General features: G+C 48.4%; 5 protein-coding genes across 5 annotated transcripts; 2 read left to right on the forward strand and 3 right to left on the reverse strand.

The window, feature by feature from the left end:
• Window positions 1–106: 106 nt before the first annotated feature.
• Window positions 107–938, reverse strand: GGS22DRAFT_185331 (uncharacterized protein; the record flags this gene model as incomplete). The annotated part of the gene is made up of 3 exons (XM_047964310.1): window positions 107–203; window positions 282–731; window positions 793–938. 3 exons carry the CDS (start codon window positions 936–938, stop codon window positions 107–109), a joined length of 693 nt encoding a protein of 230 aa, XP_047821783.1.
• Window positions 939–2,165: 1,227 nt separating this feature from the next.
• On the reverse strand, window positions 2,166–3,266 carry GGS22DRAFT_154632 (uncharacterized protein). The gene is made up of 2 exons (XM_047960077.1): window positions 2,786–3,266; window positions 2,166–2,732 (listed from the first exon to the last, which is right to left on the reverse strand). The coding sequence occupies exons 1-2, from the start codon at window positions 3,147–3,149 to the stop codon at window positions 2,224–2,226; spliced, it is 873 nt and encodes a 290-aa protein (XP_047821784.1). The 5' UTR covers window positions 3,150–3,266; the 3' UTR covers window positions 2,166–2,223.
• A 784-nt stretch (window positions 3,267–4,050) lies between these two features.
• On the forward strand, window positions 4,051–10,726 carry GGS22DRAFT_154639 (uncharacterized protein). Its single transcript, XM_047960078.1, has 7 exons — window positions 4,051–4,550; window positions 4,623–4,689; window positions 4,752–4,864; window positions 4,924–6,752; window positions 6,948–7,049; window positions 7,660–9,697; window positions 9,764–10,726. The coding sequence occupies exons 1-7, from the start codon at window positions 4,507–4,509 to the stop codon at window positions 10,053–10,055; spliced, it is 4,485 nt and encodes a 1,494-aa protein (XP_047821785.1). The 5' UTR covers window positions 4,051–4,506; the 3' UTR covers window positions 10,056–10,726.
• Window positions 10,727–12,518: 1,792 nt separating this feature from the next.
• GGS22DRAFT_90868 (putative vivid protein) lies at window positions 12,519–13,987 on the forward strand. The gene is made up of 3 exons (XM_047968394.1): window positions 12,519–12,781; window positions 12,907–13,035; window positions 13,090–13,987. Exons 1-3 carry the CDS (start codon window positions 12,740–12,742, stop codon window positions 13,498–13,500), a joined length of 582 nt encoding a protein of 193 aa, XP_047821786.1. The 5' UTR covers window positions 12,519–12,739; the 3' UTR covers window positions 13,501–13,987.
• A 1,869-nt stretch (window positions 13,988–15,856) lies between these two features.
• Window positions 15,857–17,946, reverse strand: GGS22DRAFT_154647 (uncharacterized protein). Its single transcript, XM_047960079.1, has one exon. It carries the CDS (start codon window positions 17,211–17,213, stop codon window positions 16,401–16,403), a length of 813 nt encoding a protein of 270 aa, XP_047821787.1. The 5' UTR covers window positions 17,214–17,946; the 3' UTR covers window positions 15,857–16,400.
• Between the last annotated feature and the right edge of the window lie 300 nt (window positions 17,947–18,246).

An 18,246-nucleotide genomic window follows, 5' to 3' on the forward strand; every position in this document is an offset into this window, starting at 1 on the left:
GATTTTTGTTTTCCAAGTCCCTCGCTGGCTTAATCCTGAATCGCTGTTTAGGTACGTATTTGAGTTCCCAACTTTAGCTAACTACATGTAGGTATACAAAATATCGCTAAGATCGGTTGGGTCTTCGCGGCACCACGTAATCATTTCCGAACCCGGGATACACGATACCGCCTGTGTTATCGAGCAAAGCGGCGTTTGTGAGACTTCCCGGGGGGTTTTGACATGTTAGCACTTCCCAAACTAAAAATCGAAATAGAAGAGAGGAAGAGGTTGATACTCACGGTCGTGGCCGGTGCTCCTTGCTGCGCCCTCGCCTCCCACACGGACAGCACGGGCAGCCTAGCATGATTCCAATACACACCATGATGAAAGTGCCCAGGCCGAACAGCAGCCCCATAAGCGTGTCCCATGAGCTCGTCCCGATTAGCTTGCCCGTAGCGAGTAGCTCGGCGTCGTGCTGGGCGGTCGCGCTGGCGTTTTGGAAGGGGTTGTAGAGAGGTGGGCCGGTGCCGGCTGCGATTTCTGGGGGGATGGAGAGGGGCGGTGGGGAGGGGACGAGGGTCAGGTTTGTGGAGAGGGTGTCGAGGAGGGGGGTGCTGGTTGGTAGTGCTGGGTTGGATGCGAGACTGGTCTCGGTGTCGATTATGCCGGTGGTGGATTGGGGGCAGATGTGCTGCCAGGAATCCCGGAATTGGGCTGGGAGGGAGCAGAAGTGGCCCGTGGATTTGTACCTGAGATGAGTTTAGGTATTTGGTCTAGTGGGACGGGGGATTGGATGGAGGGAGTTCTTACTGGTCGCAGATATCGTGGTCTGATGCGTAGATGGGCACGTAACCTTCTGATGTCGGTATCAGGATGGCACAGCTGTCTGGGAGGTCTGGGACGGTGTCCTCGTCGCCCGTCGGGGTGATTCTTCGACGTAGAGTAGATAACTTCATGATGTCTAATGAGTGGCTTGGTACAGTTAATATTGGTATTTACATGTACTTGCATAGGTGTAATGTGGTTAATAATATATATCTTAATGGGCGCATGTTATATACACGAGAAGTAAGTATATCTCAAGGAAGGTGTTCTTTCTACTCTTTCTTATTCTATTCTAGATCAACTTTAGATAAGGAGACGTCATCTAATAGGGGATGAGACGCCTTCCTATCTGAGTTCGGATAATCCCAAGGCTTGGATCGTAGTTGAGACTCGTGGGAGAACAGAGTTTCTCGTGGTGTCTACCTACCTAGTAGATATCGGGTCAGTGCGAGGCTGTACTTGCTGATATATTTCTCAAGGTACAAGATATGTCAAGTGTAAGCTGGTTTGGATATTCAGATTCATACGTAAGAGCTTTGGGGCACGGTTCTTCTTACTTCATCATGATAAGCCTCAGTAAGGAAGCTCAACTTAGTGGTTGTAATGATGGATAAATTATTAAGTATCTACTTATACTCTAGGTACCAATGATGCTATATGTAGTACGAGTCAAGATATATAAACATCAACAAGTTAAGAGAACTTACAACGTTGGTGAGACTACAGCTACTATTTGCTAAAAGGGGCGGGAACCCGACAGTCGTATGATACCATAACCACGTTTCGTAGTTTTACTATAGTTTGACTATTAGAATATCAAGACATCGGTAACTAATATTTAGTGGCTATTCACCTACAATTAATTTCAAGTCCAAGGAAATTAGAGACATGATACATAACTCCACGTCATGGCTTGAACACTTTGGTTAGTTATTTGTTGGCTTGTAAGAAGCTATATCGTATGTAACACTCGCTGCGGCACTCAAGCAAAGGGATAGCTAGTATATCACCATTGCGTCGTCTTGATGAAAACTGCCGCATACGATATGCTTGCGTTAGATGACTTGACCAGGCTTTCAACTCAGTAAAGTTAGCTATTATTTGAAACAGCTTACCACTAGCCTGGTTGTGTTGTTTCTGGTGAAGGCAGTGTATTCCGCCTAGTGAGGCATCCTCGGAGGAGCCAAAAAAAACTCGGCCCCTCATGTCTCATGCCGAAAAGCAGGCGAAGACTGTGGACGAAGACAGTGACGTTGGAAATGCCCGGCCATATACACTTAGGAATCAAGATGAGGCGTATTGTTAACTAAGAGTTAATGCGACTATATGATCGCTTCGATCTGAAAAAATAAGGACGCTTCTCAAGTTAACGATGTCAATTGTATCACAGATATGTACAAGCCGTATAGCCGGCCTCTATTTCTTAGGTTCCTCTTTCTTTTCCTCGGGCTTGGGCGTAGGCAATTTAAAGCTCTCCGGCTTTCGATCATCACCAAGTCCGACCGGCTCCCATGCCGTAGAACCTCCCTCGAAGTTACGGAATGCTTGCGTCATTTCTAACGGTTCGGTTACGATACGCTTCTTCTCTTCATCGTATCGAATTTCGGTATAGCCGGTAAGAGGGAAGTCCTTTCGGAGGGGATGTCCTTCAAAACCGTAGTCCGTCATGATTCGGCGCAAGTCCGGGTGGCCGAGGAAGAAAACACCAAACATGTCGTAAACTTCTCGCTCGTACCAATTTGCACCATCGAATAAGGGCGTAATGCTTGGTACTGGTGATGCCTCGTCGGCGTATGTCTTTACTCGGATTCGCGCATTATGTCTCACACTCAACATATTATAAACAATTTCGAACCGTTGATCTCTGGTGGGGAAGTCGACGGCAGTAATAGTACTGACTTGGGTAAACTCGGCAGCTGTGTTGTCTAGCTCCAGGTCAGTATCATACATCAGGTATTAACCAGGTGAATAGTCTTACACTTCAAGAAAGAGAAGACGGGTATGACTCCGGAAGGCGAGATATAGATAACCAGTTCGTCCTTCCAGACGGAGAATTGCTGGATGTACTTGGGCAAGCAACCCATAAGCCAAGCTCCATAGCGATGGAGGTCATCGGCTTTGTTGGAATATTTGTCGGCGGGGTTTATGAGGGGTGCTTTGAGTTCTTTCGGGTGGTCTCGCGGCGCTTGCCTCGGGTTCGTAACATCCTTGGGCATAGCGACATTTTGTCGAGCAGTAGAGGCGATGCAACGGACGACCTGCTCGTTCCGGGACGGGAGCGAAGGCTTCGCCGGTCGCAGAGCTGATGCGAAGGCCCTGCTTCGGCAGAGCTTGGTCGCCATGGTCGATGACGATGGTAGGCGAGCCAATTGGTGGTAGGTGAGTTGGAGCTGGTTGAGTATTAAATCGCAATTAGGTCATGGACCTTTGAATAATAATAGTTGACTTACAGATACAGTGCACAGGTACAGTGCATGGTAGATCGGATCCAATCAGATCAAGACGATTCCCAATTTGCGGAATAACGTTAAGCTTGCTCCGACTAGCGTGATCTCGACCTCACCTGCTTAAGTAAACATGCTTAAGTAATTAAGTTTTGAATTGGAACCTTGAATTGAAATACTAAAGTACCTATGTACCTGGCCTAAGCAGTAACTGGGAAGGTGGTCCGGTCGGTGTGTATTGCCTAGCACCCGCCCAATTAAAATCCTAAGCACTTTATTCCCATATTTCGTGACGTAGCACATGACCTGCACCTCCAATTCCCAACTTCCAACTAAATAAACCAGTAAACGTTCCTGCTTCCTCGGACCCATCCAGACCGCAAAGAAGACCACAGAAACTCTGATGCATATGTATTAGAGACTGCGTTGATGAATCCACTTACGACCTGGCAGCCTGGTCAAGAACACGTTTCCTATCAACGAACTCTCTCGCGTTACCGTTACAAACAACAAGTTATTACAAACAATACTTGGGAATTTTAGATTGATCAATTATCAACCCCATTGTTTTTTCTATTCACATCCAAAGAAAAGAGCATATTACATAGACCCCACTTAAATACCACTTAGGTAATCCGCATCTGGTCACCCAGGTACCTAGATACCTCGCACAGTCACAGGCCACAGGGCCACAGGACCACAGGGAGACAGGTGGGAAAGAATAGCTGAGGTAAAAATCGAAATTGGCGCTAAGACGCTAATCCAAATAAGGCCATTTCAGGTTACTTAGCGCGAATCGGGTCAACGTTTCTTTTCGGCGACGCTCTGATCCAATCTTTCTGCATTAAACCTCCTTTGCCTTTTTACCTTCACCTGCACTTTTACCTCGTTACCCTCAATCATCTCTGGTTTAACGTCCACTCAACCACCCTCTCCAAGCATTCGCGACGTTTCTTAACAACCCAGATTTGTTTTCCATAATCTCTCATTTCCTTTAAACGCGGGTTTACGGGGGGGTTTCGCATGCTTTTTCCTCGGTATAATCACCACTTCTCTTTTCCTGCATAATCACCCGATATTTCAACCCAAATCTTAACGAATAAGGAAGACGCGCTTCTTGAACACGCATCAACGCATACCTTACAAGTAACTGGCGACTCAATACACGAATACATCGTCGCCGATATCTGGGTTGGTGTTGGAGCTATTTGGTCGAGCAGCCTCAAGTTTGCAATCAAGCTTGATCAAGATCAATATGGCTCCTCAAGATAGCTTCATCGATGATGAAGAGGATACCTGGTACGTTATCACTTCGCCATTCTCTACCGTATCTCTCGTATTGGATTTTAATCGCTGACATATTGCGTAAAGCCCTCTGTGCATAGAAGAGTTCGATCTTTCCGACAGAAACTTTAGGCCGTGTCCCTGCGGATATCAAGTAAGACCTTATTATACATCCGGTTGCCGTGTTTGACTATGTTACTAATATAATTGCCGTAGATCTGCCAGTTCTGCTACAACAATCTAAAAAACAACCTGAACGGATTATGTCCTGCATGTCGACGACCATACGACGAAAAAGACATCAAGTGGAAGGTGGTTACTCATGAAGAGTATGTATATATTACGGTCGGTATAAATATATCGTCCATTATAGCTAATTCTGTCTTAGGGAGGCGGAGTTTCGAGCAAACATTCAGAAGAACCAGAAGAAGCGAGCAACGGAGCAACGTCAAAAAGAAGTTCAGAAGCGCGAAGCCGAAAAAGAAAGCCGCAAGAATCTTCAAGGTGTCCGTGTTGTACAAAAGAACCTTGTTTACGTCACAGGTCTAACACCTACTGTACGCGAAGATGAGCTACTGAAGACTCTTCGCAAGCCTGAGTTCTTTGGCCAGTATGGTAACATCCAGAAGATTTCGATTAGTAACCGCAAGTCTGCCGATGGACAACCTCAGTCACTAGGTATTTACGTAACGTTCGAGAAGAAGGATGATGCTGCTAGATGCATACAAGCTGTACACGGCTCGCAGAACGGCGACCGTATTCTGAAAGCGCAGCTAGGAACGACCAAGTACTGTTCGGCGTGGCTTAGGCATGAACAGTGCGGAAATCGACAATGCATGTTCCTTCACGAGCTTGGCGACGAAGAGGACAGTTACTCCCGGCAGGACCTCTCATCCCTAAACAGTGTTCATACTCAGCGACCCCTCTCGAATAATGCGTCGTCGTCGTCACGTTCCGCATCGCGACAACAGGCCCCATCACATCCGCCGCCCGTCGGATCACAATCCATGGTTCGCACCTCCAGTAAAGAAGGCTCAGATGCTGGCGATGGCCCGGCTCTACCAGCCTCGGCGAATTGGGCACGTACCACTCAGCAGCGAAGTAGGAGAGGAAGTCATGCTACTAGCGGTGCTGCTTCAAGTCCTGCTATATCTACGTCGTTACCTGTTACCAGTGAAGCCTCCCAAGAGGCAAATGAATCTGCAGTGGTTATAGAACCGCCTCCTTCTACTTCTACTTCCACCTCCACTTCTCGGAAAGCTGAGAAACAACCAGCAGCTGAGACGTCTGCTAAGAACTTGCCTGCTCCTGCTCCTGCTCCTGCTCCTGCTCCTGTTCCTACTACTGTCAAATCATCAAGTGAAGACGATATACCCGATTTCAGCATTATTCTAAAGCATCTGTCCGAATACCCGGAAAGTGCCTTCGCACCAATCAAGGATGCTGGCGATGACTACCCCCCTTTATTTGACGTCAACGGGGGTAAACGAAGACGAGCTATGAGAGACGAAGAAGAGAATCGTCTAGGCGAGCATGATGAGCAGGTCGATAACCTTGAGCCTTCCGAAGGTGAACCGGAGAGTGGTAGTCTCGCTCTAGGCGGTGAACCTGAAGACAGAGACCAGGGTCGTAATAGTGGTCGCTTCGACCAGAGACGCAATCCGGCGCAGCCCCCGATCCAGCGAACGAACACAAGCGACTTGTTCGGACCAACTCTATCTGGATATGGTGCAGCTGCCTCGGCCGTCGGTTCCGGCGGAGGCCGTACTATTACGCCACAATTATTTGTTCGGCCTCAGAATAGCTTTGCCGATCAGATGCCGCCTGGTATCTTACCACAGTCGTCTTCTCTCTTCCAAGGTCAGGGTCATAGTCGCCAGCAATCCAGATTCAGTTTTGCGAATGAGAATAACTCAAGCTCGATCAACGTGAAGTCGACTGGTGATCCAAGATACATGGCTCAGCAATCATCGATGATGCCCTCCGCGTATCGTTCGCAGCCAGGCAATCAGCTATATCCTTCATCTATACCAGGGCCACCGCCAGGACTTAAGTCAGCTGGATCAACGCCTGTTAATGGTGGAATGTTCGGTCAGGGAAATTCGTTTGGGGGATCAGTGTTTGGTGTAGGATCCAAGGACACTTCGAGTGAGCTACTCCAGTCCATCATCCGTGGAAGAGGTGCGGGTAGCACCCAGGCCCACGAGGCGGCAAAGCGTGAGTACTTCCCTTTTAGTAATCAATACCCATCATCTTCCTCCTCCACCCCAGCTCCTGCTCCGGCTCCGGGCCTATTGGCATCGCTCCACGGTTCCCAGCCTGGGGCTTTCCAAGATTTCGGACCAAAGCAGAAGAAGAAGGGGAAGAAGCACAGACACGCTAACACTTCCTCCTCTGGGGGGAGTGGCTTAGTAGATCTTGCGGACCCGAGTATTTTGCAGGCGAGAATGCAACACCAGCAACAGGGAACCAGTACCGGAGTCGGACAGGGGCTGTATGGTGGACAAAACCAAGGTGGGTACAACCCCAGCATGGTATACGGGAGCGGCGTATACAGCAGATGGTAAAGAAGGGCGGCATATTTGATTTTTGTTTTATTTGGCTGGCTGGCTTCCACAAGGCTACGTCGGGGGCGTCTTAGGTTTTTCGGGATGGGCAAAGGAAATTAATCGGAATACTCCGTCAACTTTTTAAGCGAGCATTGCAGAGGCACGACCCAGGAAGGGTCTAGGTTGCATTTGGGCGTCGAGTTTGCGATTGGAAACGACGAGGCCTTGCGCGAACAGTGCTTGCCCCTTTTTTGCTGAAGATACTTGATTTCTGGCGCTATTCATTTGTTGTTCGCTCGCATCATCGGTTACATGGGTCACGTCAGGCAAGCCGTCGTCGTTCTTCCACAAAGTTCTTCATGTACGTTAACCCACAGGTCGATCCTCCAGACCAGACCTGAGAAGCTGCTCTCAAATATAGCATTTCTTCCTCATACCCAATCGCTATAGTCATGTATAACTTGTGGAAGACGACGATGGAAGCTTTGTGACGTGACCTTTGCTTTTCTCGTCTCCTTCGTATTGTAATTCACCACGTATTTATGGTGCCAGTAGCTAACGTATTTATTTTCTAGACGATGACCTCTTACCTCTCGACGAGGCATCCTCGTCCGTGGATGCTCTCGTTGCCGATGATGACGACCCGGAAATTTCTCGACTGTCGTTTCTATCGGATGAAGGAAGGGTGCCGTCCGTCCCCCCGGGACTCGGTCTTAGTCATGCGCATCCTCCCGCACCCATCGCACCTATCGCACCCCTCGCCGAGAGGAGTTCGACTCCTGTCCCGCACGGCCAGGGGAGTCAGATTTTGATATCATCAAAATCACCTGCTATTCCGCGGCCCGTAACCCCATTAATTACAAGAACTATTCCAAAGTATGTCACTTCGAGTAAGGTAGAAAAAATTGCTGCTGGTGGAATAGAAGCGAAGAAGAGTATTAAGGAGCTTATCGCGAAAAATCATGTGGCAAACGATCTTGCAGCTCAGTTGTCGAAGTTATCGAAGGGTAAGGGTGTTCTCCAGGAAGAGGACTTTCCAGCTCTCGACTCTGTCAAAATTAGCTCGCCTCCGAGGATTACTCCAATTTTACCTTCGAAGCCATCATCATCTACTAAGACGCCACAGGGCAAGAGGGTCACTAGCAGCGCGGCAAGCCAGGCGCTATCAGCAAAACCTACAACTAGTAAATCTGACAAGCGTCCAGTTCCTGGCATACTTGACATCGCGGCGGCCACGAAAACTGTTCCACAGACTAGTGTCAGTGAAACTTTTACAACTAGTGGAACAGATAAATTGGCTGGTCAAGTTCCTAACAGTGCTACCCAGCCTCAGAAACCCCAAGGAGCTTTTACCTTGCCCACTCCCACGCCTACCACGGCATCCATATCTTCCCCCTTGGCGAAGGTTGCTCCGAAGACTCTTCGTCTCGTCCATACCCCTAAGACGGAAGCACCACCTATTCATATACCCCCTGCGGCTGTTGCGTCAATTCGAGCTGCTGGAATAACAGGTTCTGCCCACAGACCCGCAACACCGGCTAGTGAGATCATATCAGACACTGCATCTATAGTTAGTAATTCTGTGTCCGTGTCTCGAACAAGCTCTCCGCCACCCTCAAAGCTTGGCTCTGCACCTGTGCGCATAACTACGAAGAGTCAGCAGCGCAAACAACGCAAAGAAGCTTCGAAGGAAGCCGCTGCACAGATTGCTGAGTCAAAGCCAGTCGAGAAAGAAGTAGAGATCGCGCCCATTCTTGGAAGAAAGAAGAAGCAGAAGAAGGAAAAGAAGATGACCACTGCGAGTCGTCCGGAAACGCCTAGCGGTACAGAGCCGCAGGCAGAATTCTCGGCGTTGAGGAATGCTCCTACTCCAATTCCCGAAGATATGGGCGAAAAGACCAATAGAGGCACTAGAAGCTCTTCCTTAGCCGAGTCACCCAAAATCGGCGTGCAAAAGAACAAGGCGACGAAGAGTCCCCCTAGAAGCCCGGTAGCCATTGACACTTCTATTAAATTGAACGAGTCAACAAAGACTACGGTTTTGACTCCCGACTACGTTGGTCATTCTTCGGAACCTAAGCCGGAACAGCCAATGGACGATGATGTGGGTGAAGTTCCTCACCTTCGTGATGTATTTCGAGATCTCGTGGACGACGGCAGCCTTCGCGACGAGGAATCAATCAGCTTTTTCAAGCCCGCGCAAGGCTACCGCTCAGAGTTCATTGGCAACGTTGATATCCCATCGACCCTTGCACCTACGCTGAAGGCAATTGTCACCAAAGAGGACGAGGACAAGCTTAATGCATTCCAGTATGTCAGAAAAGTAGTGAACGAGCACACCGTGCTCCTAACTCCCAACGGGGACTACCTTCTAAACTTGACCGATGACGAGGCCGAGCTATTCATTCAGCTTCAGGATCGCATCAGGATGGAGAGCGCACTCCCGACAACATTTTCAGCACCTCGCCATACGCCTGCAACGGGATTCAGCCTTGTTAAGAATCGCGCGGTCCCTAACGGAACGCCGTCGTATTTCCCAGCTGGGCCAGACAACTACCCTAGCGACCCGGTAGGCAAGATGCACCGGGAAGAAGCAATTAGTTGTATTAACCAGCATGTACTCCCCTCCCTAAACCTAAGCGGGTACAAATCAACGGGCTCCGGCTCTAACTCGGGCAGGAACGTGAACCTCCAGCAACTTGCGCCGTGGATATGTCCCCCAGGAGAGAACCCCGAAGACCGCAGTAAGATGTTCTCCGGTAGGCCCGGCGACGAGTTCAACGGCGACGGCGTGTACGGGTGCCAGGATAACGTTAACGGCGGCCCATCCCCATCGATCGGCAGCGCGCCGCTGATGACTGTCGAAGACGCCGAGGCGGCGCTTACGGCGGCGAGAAAGCAACACGAGGTGCTCGATAAGAAGTTCAGACAGCTGCAGACTAAGAATAGGCGCCTGGTGGGACTACATTGACTGCCTGATAGTGCTCGAGGGGACGTCGCGACGTACGTTGTTGTTGCGGCGATGTGGGTTATGGGTGCCGTGTCCGCGGCGGTGCTAAGTCTAGCGAGGTTTGTCCTTGGTGTGGCGTTAGGGACGGACGTGGGGGATCTCGGCGTTTACGTCTTTGCGCGGGATTAGGGGGGTGGTATATTTTATGGGTTGGTGGTTTGCTTATTACGAGAGCTGGGGGTCTACGGGATTAGGGTGTGGACTTGGTGTTACGATATTTGTACGAGTACCAGTCAGTGTACGAGTGAGTCCCGGTTTGCGTGATAGCATCGCAACTCAACATGGTCACGACGACCGAACATGGTGGAGGGATTGATGATGACCGGCTTCGGCTCCATCACGGCGTTAGGTATTAAGGAAGGGTGGCATTCGTTTATTGCATGAGAATTGATGCGCGAGCATAAGCATGGTTTGTGTGTACTAAGCTATTAAATCGGCAGTACCTACTTCAGTATTAGGGAGTAGGGGTACATAGGCATGGCCATGGTTATGGCTATAGCTGTTGTAGCTGCTACGTATATGAACTACGCTGATTTATTATCGATGTGCTTGGCTTTTTTGTTGGGTATTTGCTTGAGGTTGTGATATGATGGCAGTTTTTGGGATAAAAATGTCTCGATCGTAGTTCTTGTGAAGGTGATAGGAAGATCGTAGCTACCTAGGTATTGTCGTGTCTCATTTACACCAGCCAACATTGTGAGCTATTAAAATATCATGATCTGATATCGCCAACACGCATATAACATATACTGCATGGATCAAAAGTAAAATATCAATAGCCTACGGTTTTGGAATTCTAACGATACACATCCAATCCATCCCTTGCAGTCTGTTATCAATATAGTTGTTCCAGAGACTAGGTCTCGTGGAGTTGAACTAAGACATGGGAGGGTTTGTAACAGACATCTGAAGCCATGTATTGTAAATTAGCAATTCGTGTGCCACGTGGGCGTGATGATCGAGTTAATGCTAATCTCCTACTAATCGAATACTTTCTTACTCTCCCCAACCAAACTAAATCGTGAAGTTTGTTCATTTTAGGTTTGTCAGCTCATACTTTAGATATGGTAGAGGCGAAGTCGAATTGCTTATGTGCTTTGCGTTGAGCCAGATGCTGCTATGCAGAGATTCAAATAGCCCCGGCAGATCAAGAAGATCAATGATGGACTTTTGAAGAAATCCGATCTGATTTCGCGGTAAAAGATCATTACATGGCTCCCATGAGACACGTGTTTTAGGCTTCAATAACGTGCCGTCTCAAGTCACGCATTTTTCTTTTTATCGGCAGATCATAGGGGGTGGCATAGTTTTAGTCACGTGGAAGGCTTCGGGTAGGGGCTGAGGTTTGAGGCTGATGGAGACATCGCCCACATTTACAACGCCGACGCGGATCAACTACCGGGATACCGGAGGTTACACGGAATACGTCACACGAACCAAATTAGATACATAATTGGATGTATCTAGCTAAATCGGACCCACATGACCTGGATAAAACATTCCGATCCAATTATGATGACGCTTACAGATTCACAGATTCTTTCAAGATCTGAAGACAGAACGCTTCTGCAGCGATCGGGTACTTGACAGCCAAGCGCCAAACACCAAACACTAGACGCCATCTTCGGTACTATTGATGCCTTGCTTATTTAAATTCTTACCTGCAGCTATTTCTAAAGGATTTACTGCAACTCATCGTGGTTAAATCGAATGTTGGTCTAGCGAGTCTTGGATGTTCGAGATCCTTTTCCAAGTTGACCGATACGACCCTTTGCAGCCTTTGCAGCTTCACCGTTAGTCCAAGAATGGGCTATTCATTCCTCGGGAATAATTTTCATTTAGTGTTGTACTATGAATGCAGAAAAATGGAACAAGGGGATTCTAGTCAGAATCGTGCGTGTCTCAGGAGTCTAAACATTGCCCAACCCAAGGATCTTAGACCTAGCATCTGAGACCGCGCATTAGCATATATGAATTTTTAGCAATCGGGTTCCCGAATATAGATCAGAATCACGATGGGCTGGATGGGCCAAATTTACCGGCCCATAATAGATGATGGCGGTCCCGACAAAGTGTCGGTGGCTTTAGACCGTTCCGGGAATGGGACCCCGTGGCTGCAGATGGTCTGCCTTTATCGTCCTCGATCACGATTATGACATCGAGTGGCGGCAATCGTCCAACGGAAGTGCATCTGAACATCATACACTCGGTACGGATCCGTACGTCCTAAGTCAATTGGCCTAGAACATGCCGTTCGCCAATTTTACCCATACACAATCCAACGTTCATAATTCTTCGACACGAAACGATATGCATCCTCAATTTAGTAAGACTTCTTTAACACTACTATCGTGGCCCGAAGTAACAAACCTGATGAATCTGTGCATACCCCATAAGAAGGAAGAGCCACATAGATCGGAAGACGCCTAAATCCACCACAACCCCTACAATTGACCCTTCTCATCTTCGGAAAGTCGATAAGAACTCTCTTGCCGCCATCTAGGACGAGTACTCCTGTCTATATTAAACATATTGAATTAGTTATTATCTCTACAGTCGTCGATATAAACTTCCACCAAGCCCTAGTCTTCTCAAGAAGACGTCTAAACCTACTTCATCAGCTCACAGACCACCTATACTCACACATGGCTTTTATCATGAATCCATGGGAAGAAAATGCATTCCAAGTATGTTAACACGGTCATAACTCTACCCGTCATCACCCATCGCCCCTTAATATTACTGCAAGCAATGCTCACTTTCCATAATAAAGTTACCATGGTGAATTGGTCGCTGACACATCATGAAATAGTATCACTACCAAGACACTAGTGGTGTAGGTTCATCTTCTTTAGCAGTAAACCAACAGGACGATGTCCACGATTCTGTTATCTACCCCGGATTATATGCCCCGAGCGGCTTCGATATGATGAGCATATTGGTAAGATTACACTATATAATCCGGGTCTTACTACAGCCTCCTAATATTATCTAGGTTCGAGTGATGTCGAGACCAAACCCAGCCATCGATCTTGGTCCTATCGACGCATCTTGTGCCCTTATAATGTGCGATCTCCAAGAACAAGACTACCCCGTGGTCTACGCATCAGATCCATTCATGGAGCTTACTGGTTACTCGCAATCCGAGATTATCGGCCGGAATTGTCGATTCTTACAAGCCCCCGGCGGTAAAGTTCGGCAACGGTCTACTAGAAAGTACGTGGACAAAGACCTCATCAAAAAGATGCGACGGGCAGTTGAATCGAACAATGAACTTGCAATCGAAGTCACCAATTTCAAGAAAGATGGTCAGAGTTTTGTCAATCTGTTGTCAATGATCCCAGTCTGCTGGGACAGCTCAACGCCGAGATATTCGGTTGGTTTTCTGGCTGAGAAAACTTGGTAAAAGAGCGTGGGATTGTGGAGGCAGAGGATTACGGTATTACGGAAAACAAGGATACATCGAGGGGCGTTCGGCGAGCATATTTTCGATTCTAGATTATGATACCCCGTTGCCGATATTCGCTATTAGGCATCATTTCGTCACCGGGATACGGTTGCTTTTAGGCATTGCATCAACATCTTATACCCTATTTTTTGCATCTTGGTTTAGCGTCATGTTGGAGAGATGTGGTGATATACAGGGACAAATCTAAAATTTTACGTGCCCGGATTTTACGCTTGCCTGGGTCGTTCGAGTCTATTCGGACCTTCAGGGTTCAGAGTTACTCTTCAGGGGATGGCGGTTACAGCATGGCAAAGGCTAGGGGGTCTATATTGGCACACGTATCTAAAACTTGTTTAACAAATATCGAACATATTGATCAATGTGCCCGTGAAAACTAGCAAGCAGTCGATCTTGGGCAGGAACCCGTTGTTTATGGCTATGATATTCCTGATCTATAACTCGGTACCACTTATTCAGCGATCGATCCAATGGCCGCCTGTTGCTAACCCACGTCTAGCACGGAATGTTACCAGGTAGGCTTTTCACGACATCAGGAATACGAACCCACTAAATCCATCAAGGCTTTGGGGAACCCCTCTTTCCGTGCGTCCATACGACGGGTCCTCGCAGCTTGGTCGTACTATGATTGAGGTCTCATTCAAGATCAGATAATCTACTGGGCAAAGCTGTCCTTCGATAAGTAGAACATACGTTAAATTTACTTCGTCTGCACATGTCATTTGGGTATCTAATATGTCCTTGATTAACAAGGTGTATGTCTCTAGTTGAAGATATTGATAGGCAACCCCTCCATAGCTTCCTACATACAAGCTCCCTCCCGACGCATCGGAAAGCCCATGATTCAGGCTACTGGTGGTTGGTATGTTTGACACATATACACAACGGTGGAGAGCTAGTGGAAGAGGGAAGAGGTAAGTTACTCCTTCACCACCTTAAATTATTTTCAAAGATATAAACACCGCCGGTTATCTCTCCTGTTTTCTATATACCATCTTAATAACTATGGCCATCGTATTACGGTCCGCCTGGGCACCAAATGGTTATACCCGGGCAACTATCATCCCCACAGCAGGGGGGTCCCTCGGTGCAACCATCTTCGGAAGGACAGCACTGTTTCGGACATAGTCGAGTTAGCTTTATATATCATACGTAGAGTTAGTGATGGCTTGAAATGGGGGACTTACACAATACCAAACTGCTGGCACGGACGTTGATATAGCTGTTGATGTTGTCGATGGTGTAAAAAGAGCCGATGAAGCGGTAGCGTAGCATGCTATTAAGATATGCATGAAACGCATGGTGGGTAGGTAAGTATTTGTGTTGAGGAAGTTTGTGGTGTTATTGATAGAGGTGATACGGGTGAGTTACGTTTGGCTTGAAAATTGAGGTTATGGTTTATACCGATGCAACTATTCGAGAAAAAGCTCACAAACAGCGCTTTGCTGCTTTATATACCTGGGTAACTACAACCTACTGCCAGTTTCGGAGCGAATTTCCTTACCTCACACTGCTGCTTTTGGTGTCGATACCCCTCCCAGAATGCCCCGTCCCGAGTTTTCTGCCCGAGTCCCAAGAGGCGAAGGAAAAAGGGAATCGTATGATCAAACAATGTTCCTTTACTGAGGGAAACCAATAACTTTATGCAAGACCAAGACATGTATTTGTGTTTGGAAGCGAGTGTTTGTTTGCTTGTACGGACGTATGGCACGGTTAGCCTCCCCTGAAACCTGTTGGGAGCAAGCCTCGTCCAGTTGAGACGAAGGAAATATATCGTTTGCTCGACCGTTATTTAACTTCTATCTCATAAGAGAGGTACATGTTTTACTTCGCTACAGAAACAAGTAAAGCATGAAAGGCATGTCTATATGATAACTACAATACCAGGTACCTAGGTAGGTACTAAATAATGGTTTTAAATCTTGTATTTACTTGCCGCATATGTACAGTACTAGAGATTCATCCTTATATCGCAAGACTCTGCTGGGTACTTGATTTCATATAAAACTTAAAGTAGGTATGGTAACACCATCATATGCAACTTAGTGTCCTGGCCGCAAGTACTCTAGTTTGTGGTTTGATTCGCAGATATTCTCATATATTACCTACTTATTGCAACGATGTCTTGCAAACCACCGAAACGGCATACTACACCGTGGAGGAGGATGTCGGTATTCTGAATGACCGCTTCACATTTCTCTTAACACGTTATGAAGAAAACATAAAACATTGATAGAAAGTGCACCGAAATAGACGCTGCGTTGAGCAACAAAATGCATGGCAGATCTGTATAATACTCAAGGCAGATAATACTGGGTATTCCATTAATCTAAATAATTGATACACATCTCCCATTTCTGCCTTCTAGGGACAACTACCGATAAACAGATTTCCACCATGTCAATACGCCCCTTTTAGAATCCCTAATCCTCCTTGTCCCGAGCAATGCTAAATCAACGAACCGAGTTGGAAATATTTTGGCCTGGGCCTCTCAACCGTACATCTGTGCCTTGTCCCCTTACTCCTTCTCGCATGGGACATGCCTTTTATACCTCGATTTAGGTATAGGCATATGTAATAATATCTCCGGAGAGACTTTCTTCTCCGGAACCAACTCTCCGACAGGTTCCCCAGCTATCGTATATTTCCCTCGTAATACCTCGATGTTATTGTCGCGGAGGATATATCTCATCCCCACGACTGATATGCTATGTAATACCAAACCCACAACACCTAGGTCTGGAATGCCATTAGATTAAACAGCACATATGTAGCACCCTAACCCGCAGTGCCACAGGGTATTAAATGTTTAACAACCACACCTTCCCACCACCGCGCTCTCATCTCGCCTCAACCCCCAACCCCTCCTCCAACACCCCTAAACTCCCTAGCTTATCATCCAGCCAGCGCGCCAACTCCTCCGCCTGACGGCGCGTAGCCATAACCGCGGACGCCGCCACACTAGTCGTAGTCGCAACACTCGCCGTCGTCGCAGCCCCCGCACTAGCCACGCTCGCGACTTCGGACGGCGAGCCCAGCGGCGTCTGGGGGTGCGCTTCGTGGCCGCTTGTGCTGGGCGTAGACGGCATAGGACGGCCTTGGGACTGCGGGGTATGCGGATGCGAGGAAGAATGACCATGCGAGGGAGTCTGGGGGCTTAGGCTGGGACCGAAGTTGGTCGCGGCGGAGTTAGGGTTGAGGTTGGAGTTCGAGTGGGAGGTAGGGGGGTTGCGATAGGATGTCGAGGTCGAGGGACGGGCGTCCTCGCCTAGAGGCCCGATGCACACGAACAGCAGCCCGCAGCGCAGGTGGCGGATCACCATTACGCCGCCGGTTAGCTGGATGGTTACCGCGTTGGGGGTTGGTGTCGGCGGGAGCGTGAAGTCGCTTTCTAGCCCGGTGTGCGCGGGCGGCAGCGCTTCGATGACGGTGTAGGTCTCCCCTGCGGCGTAGAGGGCCCATATCGAGGCGGCGACGGTGCATTGCGTGCGCAGGGTGCCGACGGGGTGGGGCGACGCGTGCGCGAGGAGCTTGCCTGAGAGAGTGGTGAGCGCGGCCGTGTGGATCTGCGGGCTGAGGTTCGAGCTGAGGAACGCGGTCAGGCGTTTGGTGAGAAGCAGGGAGGGCGTGGGTGCGGAGACGGAGGGAGGCATGGTAGCGAGTGCGTGTACGAACACGCGCGTACGAGATGTATGTAGATCAGAGTGTCGACTATAGATATACAACTATACACTAGGTATGTAGGTATAATTCGGACCTCGTATAGGGCCTCGTATAAAGGGGTCGGCCGTTGACCGGCTGGCGGATGATTAAACCCTGACGACGGCGCGCCGTCGGTGATGTTTACCCAGGACTTCGCATCGACTGTGACGAACGGTTCCTTTTTTTGCTTTTCCCCCTTATTCACTGTCCGAACATCCGAGCTAAGACAGAACGACAACGACGTGGGTTCACTTTATCACGGATGTCATGATATCGTCCGAAAGACGGAAAGTGAAGAGGAAGTGAGAAGTAAAGAGTTGTAAGCTTGTAAAAGTTAATGTGACGTCGAGCGCTCGGTCTCTTGATCCGTCAGTTAGTCAGGGGGCATTTTAATGACTTGCATGGTCCGAGCGCTGCTCTTTCTATCGGTCTGAAGGGTTCTGGCGATAAGATAAGATTGGGGTTGCCCCATAGCGCTAACGCCGGACCTTACGCCGGAAGTCACTAGACTGCGCCGGTTGCGCCAAAATCGGCAAGGACGGTATCTCGAGGGGAACCATTCTTCATCGGTAAGGCACTAACGGCAATAATTGGGCTAGGAACGCATGGTAGTTCTTCGCAAAGCGGAAGGGGCAGAGGGGGTACGAATCAACTATTTATTTCCGTGTCCTAGTCCCAGCTAACATTCCAGGATTTGGGGAGTGCTGGAGCAAGGATTCAAGATCGAGGATCTTGACGAATTGGGACGGTAAATGCAGCCCAGATGATATATTGACTGCCTTATGACGTCGACTACATTTGTGGCTTGACAGCCCCCCGACGGGATTCGGAGGTCGAATATGCCGCCCAAGGAGGTAGAAAACGTGGCTGGATATTTGTATTAGAAAAGATGAGCTGAAGGGAATGTCACGATGAGAACTTGTTCTACCTACCTACCTAGTACTAGGTAGGTTGTATACGGTTTCAGGGTAGACATAACCAAAT

This window comes from Annulohypoxylon maeteangense, assembly GCF_022496945.1.
Source record: "Annulohypoxylon maeteangense strain CBS 123835 unplaced genomic scaffold GGS22scaffold_3, whole genome shotgun sequence".
In the NCBI taxonomy this organism is placed as follows: Eukaryota; Fungi; Ascomycota; class Sordariomycetes; order Xylariales; family Hypoxylaceae; genus Annulohypoxylon; species Annulohypoxylon maeteangense.

Excerpts from the sequence above, each read along its gene's own strand:
- GGS22DRAFT_90868 (XM_047968394.1), top strand. The coding sequence starts at position 12,740 with ATGGCTTTTATCATGAATCCATGGGAAGAAAATGCATTCCAA. Across the intron at positions 12,782-12,906 it reads GGGAAGAAAATGCATTCCAA|TATCACTACCAAGACACTAG; the intron begins GTATGTTAACAC and ends ATCATGAAATAG. Across the intron at positions 13,036-13,089 it reads TCGATATGATGAGCATATTG|GTTCGAGTGATGTCGAGACC; the intron begins GTAAGATTACAC and ends AATATTATCTAG.
- GGS22DRAFT_154639 (XM_047960078.1), top strand. The coding sequence starts at position 4,507 with ATGGCTCCTCAAGATAGCTTCATCGATGATGAAGAGGATACCTG. Across the intron at positions 4,690-4,751 it reads CGTGTCCCTGCGGATATCAA|ATCTGCCAGTTCTGCTACAA; the intron begins GTAAGACCTTAT and ends TAATTGCCGTAG. Across the intron at positions 9,698-9,763 it reads GCAATTAGTTGTATTAACCA|GAACGTGAACCTCCAGCAAC; the intron begins GCATGTACTCCC and ends TAACTCGGGCAG.
- GGS22DRAFT_154632 (XM_047960077.1), bottom strand. The coding sequence starts at position 3,149 with ATGGCGACCAAGCTCTGCCGAAGCAGGGCCTTCGCATCAGCTCTGCGA. Across the intron at positions 2,733-2,785 it reads CGTCTTCTCTTTCTTGAAGT|ACAACACAGCTGCCGAGTTT; the intron begins GTAAGACTATTC and ends ACCTGGAGCTAG.
- GGS22DRAFT_154647 (XM_047960079.1), bottom strand. The coding sequence starts at position 17,213 with ATGCCTCCCTCCGTCTCCGCACCCACGCCCTCCCTGCTTCTCACCAAA.